This window comes from Suricata suricatta, chromosome 6 (assembly GCF_006229205.1).
Source record: "Suricata suricatta isolate VVHF042 chromosome 6, meerkat_22Aug2017_6uvM2_HiC, whole genome shotgun sequence".
Lineage (NCBI taxonomy): Eukaryota > Metazoa > Chordata > Mammalia > Carnivora > Herpestidae > Suricata > Suricata suricatta.
The window spans coordinates 49,417,247-49,423,877 of record NC_043705.1 but is presented as its reverse complement, the minus strand read 5'-3'; the positions used below and the strand labels follow the sequence as shown (position 1 = coordinate 49,423,877).

The 6,631-nt window shown below is 44.3% G+C and overlaps 1 protein-coding gene across 1 annotated transcript in view; it reads right to left on the bottom strand.

Moving 5' to 3' along the window:
• The window catches only part of NAIP (NLR family apoptosis inhibitory protein), a 34,418-nt gene that overhangs the window by 10,441 nt on the left and 17,346 nt on the right, over positions 1-6,631 (bottom strand). Inside the window, 6 exon segments of the mRNA XM_029942637.1 lie at positions 1,062-1,319; positions 1,322-2,227; positions 2,230-2,726; positions 2,728-2,939; positions 2,942-3,226; positions 4,473-4,554. Coding sequence (XP_029798497.1) covers positions 1,062-1,319; positions 1,322-2,227; positions 2,230-2,726; positions 2,728-2,939; positions 2,942-3,226; positions 4,473-4,554 — 2,240 coding nt within the window.

Sequence of the window (6,631 nt, the reverse complement as noted above, 5' to 3'; positions counted from 1 at the left end):
AGTCTACACTGAGACCTCTCAAACAGTGCTTAGACAAGTGAAAGGGGACACAAATGAGAGATTATTTCCCAGAGAATACAAGCCCTTTCTTTTATTAAGCTGATAGGGTAAGGGTAATTCTCAAGCATCACAGTACATGGAATTTTTTCTTCTTTTGAGAGAGAGGGGATAAGTGAGCCTGAGGCAGAAGAGAGGGAGAAAGGGGCACCTGGGTAGCTCAGTCGGTTGAGTGTTCGACATCGGCTCAGGTCACGATCTCATGGTTTGTGGGTTCTATCCCTGGGTCAGGCTCTGTGCTAACAGCTAGCTCAGAGCCTGGATCCTGCTTCCGATTCTGTGCGTCCCTCTCTCTCTGACCCTCTCCTGCTCGCACTGTCTCTGTCTCAAAAATAAAAACGTAAAAAAAAAAATTTTTTTTTAAAGAAGAGAGAGAGTCCCACAAGGGGGAGACAGTGAGAGCAAGTAGCAGGATTCCTGTTTTACCCAAAGCGACTCCAGCTCTCCCCAGGTGGGACTCAAACTCAGGAACCATGAGATTTGACCTGAGCCAGTCAAATGCTTAACCAACTGAGCCACCCAGGCACCCTATCCTTTTACTAAGTAATTTGTGTCTGTTTATTAAGAGCCTTCATGGGGGAGGGTGGGCATCTAGGTAGTGCTGTCAGGTAAGCGGCCGACTCCTAATCTCAGCTCAGATCATTATCTCACTGTTGGTGAGTTTGAGCCCAGAGTTGGGCTCCAGTGCATAGCCTGCTTGGAATTCTCTCTCCCTGGCTCTGTCCCTTCCCCATGTGCAATCAATAAATCCATCAGCAACCCTTTAAAAAAAAAAAAACCTTCATTGGTTAATATTTTAATTTTAACTATTTGAAAAGCATTCTATTATTCAGAGAGCTTTCACTAATTCCTACTATTGACAAAAATAAATTAGTCAAGGCTCATTTTCGATCAGCCAGCATTTATGGTCTCCTGCTTTCAGAAGTTTCCATCCACCTAAAACTAAAGAGTGAGAACATAAAAAAACCCATCAGCATAGCCCTCTAGGAGACATTCAGGTGTACCTGGTACCTGCCTTGTCCCCGAGACGTGAAGAGACTCCAGGGAAGGCAGGGTGAGGAGCAATTCCTGTTCGGCTGCACTCAGCTCCAGGCGGCACAGCGAGCACTTGGTGACAGAGTCCTTACTCTGCTCCAGAGCCCGGCGGATGCCCTCCATAAATCCCCCGCTGTTGTCTAAGTGGAGCTCCATACGCTGTGAGGCCGAGAAAATGACCGTGAGAACCCTGAGCATCTCCTGGTTCAGGGTGGCCATGTCAGACCGCGCACTTCCAGAAGGGGGATCTTGTGCTGCTGGGGAGAAAGGTGCCAGTAGCCAGAACTGATGTTGGGTGGCTTCACGAGTTGCAGCTTCTGAAAACGCTTTATGTTTTCTACTTCTTCAGCTAAGTCCTGCTTCCATGGGGTCACAGACTCAAAGGCAGAAGCACAGTCCTGATCAACAGTCGGTACCTGTAATGTGTCCGTGTATGTTTCCAAGAATGGAAAATCTGCCCCGTGTGCCTCATTTCCTCTTAGGGAGACCTGGATGCTCCTCAGCAGTAATAGGCTTTCTGGGTGGTCAAAAAAATATGGCAAATTAAGTACGTCCAAATTCAGGGCCCTCCCTTGAAGGAACTGCAAAATAAATGGAGTACAGGCAGCAACAGTGGTGCTTTGATAAGCAGCTTTTATGGGGAGAGCCAGTAATTGTTTTGCAGCAATTGAAAAGTAATCTTTTGGAGACATTTGCCACACTTTCCTCATACATTCCATCATCTCTGAAATTTCTGGATGGTGCCTCAGGTATTCACCATTTTCCGATATAGTCTCCAATGACTCTCTATTATCTGCCAAATGAAGCAAATGAGATACAATCTTTGGCCCTGCCTTGGTTGAAGGGTGGCAGGAGAGGTAATGTAAAAAGTTGCTGTAGGGACCGATAGCCATCATCGATGAGTTAATTCATTTCAAATAAGAGAGTCCCAAATTTTGATCTTCTTGCCTCTCAGAATCCAGAAGTTCAGTCAGCCTCTTCCCAGCAAGAAATTCTTGGAAAGGGGGATTTAGAAACCGGTAGACTGGTCTTAGTCTCTGGGCTGTGAATTTGCTCAACAGGCACATGCCTAAATCTTCCTTGTCATCAATTCCTGCTTCTATAAGATCATCATCACTGAACTCAAAGGAAGCTGAAAAAAACCTTTCAAGGCCAGCTCACCACAGGAGGACACCGTTGCTCTGAGAAGTTCAGCTACCGATTTGCACTTTAAGAAAAGGCATTCTCTGTATGACTCGAAAGCAGCCACATCATCAATGGATTTGTTCCAAGGATACTGAAACCAGTTAGCACAGACCGATGCTACAAAGAGAGGAGTTTTGTGAATTCCCTGCAAACTTTCTTTCACTCTAAAGTAAACCATAAACTTTTGCAGACGAGTTGTATCGTCTGAAAAGAACCTCCGTAATAAATACATGGTATTATAGAAGGGAAACACTTTTATCTCCAGAATCGTGTCTAGGTCTTGGCGGATGTCCCTGGCCCCGTCTGTGTGTACACCGATCAATAAGCAGGTCTTTGATGAGTGGTTTTTTTGAATTAGTTTTTCTATGACTTGGGGAACTGAGCACATTTCTTTGAAGTCATCCAAAAGGAGTAACACTTGATTCTTTAACCGCTGGATGATGTTCCTGGCACGTGTCAGTAACGGAGGCTTCTGCCTTGAGGCGTTGGTCACAAACCATGTTGGCCAGCCCCTGGTCCGGTCTGGCAGAACTAAGGGAGAGACAGAAGACCAGCTGGAGTCTGTTTAACACGGGACAGCATCCCGATGCCCACAGAAGAGCTATTTTCCTCAGCAGGACGGACTTTCCACTACCCGCTTCACCCTCCACACACATGACATGACGGAGGTAAAGTTGGCGAGGACCTCAGGCAGCACCACAGGCTCTTCCACAGGACTGCTGACGGGTCTAAAGGCCAAGGCTAGATCACAGCCCAGCAAGTGGTCGGTGGCTGGGGAGGGACAGACCTCAGGCAAACACAAGTGGCGGAAACTGGCACTGGTGTAGGATTCTCTCAGCCACTCACTCAGGCTCCTGGCCTCCTGAAGCCACTGGGCGTCACCCTGGGCCACTGCTGCGGGGAGAAGAAAAAAGGCACAGCTGCAAATATTACTCTCGCTTTTCAAATTCTCTACACACAAATAGATGTGCGCGTGCCGATCATCCCGTATGCCACTTTGAAATCCTTCCCGGGCACTACAGAACTAGCTGCTGCTGAATCTTCACGATAGCTTCACTTGTGGTTTCCTTTGAAAATAAAGCCATCTGTTAAATCACAATTTGTATAAGACAGTAGGGCAGCATGTTACAGCTGGGGACCAAACATCTCAACAAAGCCCCTCCTCAAATGTCTATGCCGGGTCAAGGGAAGAACGGTACAAATATGGAACAATAAATGACCTGCAAAGACCGCAGGTGTCGGCGGCGGCCCGTGTGTGACACATGCTGTGGGGGAATCAGGCCGTGGGTATGCTCCAGATCACCAGAACCACAGGGTGCGCAACAAGGTGGGCCCTCCAGAGATTCCCGAGTGCAGCCTCTGACCAGAGGTCTTCACATGTGTGGTATTACATGCCTGGGATATAGAGTGATTGTATTTCCTACAAAATAGGTTATCGGGATATCTCCACATTTTTTTTCTTCCATTTTGTTTTTCGGCCAAGCGCAGATCCAGTTATTTTGTTTTCTTTTTGTGGGATGACAGACATAAGAGACCTAACATACAGCCTCAAATAAGAGGTATGTGCACATGTACTAAATTAACAGTGACTTCGATCCCAGAAAAGTGAAGGATTTCTCAGTTGAAAGGGACCAGCCTATTATCTGGATTTATGATTTGGTTGGTCATTTGCTTTTGTAAAAAAACATTATCTTCTCAGCACTGAGAAAACCCAAAGAGCAAGTCAAACTTCATGGTCTTACAAGATCCAGGCTAAAGGTAGCCTGGATGCTAATCAGATCTAGGTCTAAGAGTTGGGGCCCAACACAGAAGGGACTAACTTTACATTTCCTGAAGCTAGCTTTTAGGTCTTACTTGTTTATTGTAGTATCCTCATCTATACGTAGTACATGATAGGTGCTAAGGGGTATTTGTAGAACATATTTCCTTATTTAGGATGAGCAACTCCTGTTCAAAAACCATTTTCTAGGGGCCCCTGGGTGACTCCGTCAGTTAAGAATCTGACTCAGTTTTGCCACAGGTCATGATCTCACAATTCATGAGTTTGAGGCCCACATGGGGCTCTGCTCTGACAGCACAGAGACCATGTGGGATTCTCTCTCTCTGCCCCTCTCCAGATCTGTCTCTAAATAAACAAAGTTTTCTATCACATGATCACATACTGCCCAAAGGAACAAGGTGCTGGTGTTCATTACCGTTAATTTGGAAAGTTCATGGTGGTTGTAAAGGTCTGGAATCCCCTCTGCACAGGACTTCAGATTTTGGAGAAACTGACAACTAAGCACAAAGTTAAAAGTTATAAAAACAGTTGTATACAATTAAGCATTTGCATTCGGTTTTCAAATACTTATAGAATTTTGTGTTTTTTGTTTTGGGGGTTCCTTTTTTAGAGTGCGCATGCACACGAGCACGCTCCATGCCCAGCAGAGAGCCAGACCTGGGTCTGGAGCCCATGTCCCTGGGATCATGGCCTGAGCTGAAATCAAGTCAGACACTCAACCCACTGAACCACCCAGGCACCCCACTGTTACCGATTTTTTAATGGCAAAAAATAAACATTTAGAATGGTTCTCAGCAACCGCAATGCAAACGGTTTACAAAGTAACAGCTCAGCCAGCCAATAAATTTGGAGGAATGAATACTCCTCCATGAAACTAAAATGGACATAAAGAATCAAAAACAGAGAAGAAAACTCCCAGCTGTGGATTACAAAACAAAAAACAGGACAGGAGTAGAAAAACTGCTAAGATGTAAATAAAGCCTGGAATTGATAGTAAAGTGCCAATGTTGGCTATATGCCAATGTGATATAAATCAAATATACCACAGCAATTTAAGAAACTGGGTGTGGGAATATAGGAAATTTCTGTTTTATCTTTGTACCTGCTCTCTAAAGTCATTCTGAAGTCAAAAGTTTATTTTTTAAAAAGCTCCATCAATATGAATATAGAAAATGGCCACAAGTATACTTAAAAACCATTTGCCATTTGCACTACTAGGTATTTACCCAAAGGATACAAAAATACAGATTCAAAGGGGCACATGAACCCCCATGTTTATAGCAGCACGATCAACAGTAGCCAAACTATGGAAAGAGCCCAAATGTCCATCAACTGATGAATGGATAAAGAAGATTAAATGTTAGTCATTAAAAAGTGAAATCTTGCCATTTGCAAGGACTTAGATGGAGCAAGAATGTATTATGCTCAGTGGAATAAGTCAAAGAAAGACAAATACCATATATTTCACACATGGATGGAATTTAAGAAAACAAAGGAACATGGAGAGGAAAAAGAGAGGAAGGCAAACCATAAGAGACTCTTAATGACAGAACAGTCTGAGGGTTGCTGGAGGAGAGGTGGATGGGGGTAGACAGTAAGGAGGGCACTTGTTCTGATGAGCACTTGAGTGGTATATGTAATGATGAATCACTGAGTTCTACTCCTGAAACCAGTATTACACCCTATGTTAACTAACTAGAATTTAGAACTTAAATAAAAATTTGAAACAAACAAGAACTATTTGCCAGACATCATCAGTCTGGGTTTAAGCATCCTCTAAAGTCAGGTATGATGTCTGCCTAAAGAACCAAGGGGGAAATTTCTTAAGAGTTCCACAATGGTTAACTTGGATACATGAAAACTAAAAAAGTGAGTAGATAAATTGGCTAACTAGGAACAACCAACTGTCACAAGCTCATTTTCATGCTGCAGAATCACAAGAAATGATAATACATTCTTATTTGCCTACACGGCTTGGAAAGGAGTCCAGGAATAAAAGGATAGTTGCAGGTAAATTCAAGTAGGACTTCTTAAAACTATATTTATTTTTGAGAGAGTGTGTAAGCCAGGGAGGGGCAGAGAGATGTGGGAACAGAGGATCTGAAGCAGGCTCTGAAATGACAGCGCAGAGCCGGACAAAGGACTTAAACCCACTAACTGTGAGAGCACGACCAGAGCCAAAGTCAGACATTTAACCAACTGAGCCCCCCAGGCGCCCCATTCACAACTAGGACTTTAAATGTTTCTGTACAAGGCTGGTATACTGACAAAACCATCAAATACAAACAGAGCCAATACACTTGGGTAGGCAGCAGACCAGCACTGTAAGAACTGTTACAGGAAGTTCTTCAGTTAAAAGCAAAATGGTAACAGATGGACACTAGGTTCTACCCAGAGGAATGAAGGGTGCCTTGGATGGTGAACTAAATGGGTAAATAAAAAATACATCCCTCCCCCCTCTTTTTAATGTATTTAAGGGGCACCCAGGTGGGTCAGTTGGTTTAGTGTCTGACCTGGGCACAGGTCATGATCTCACAGTTTGTGGGTTTGAACCCCACATTGGGCTCTGTGCTG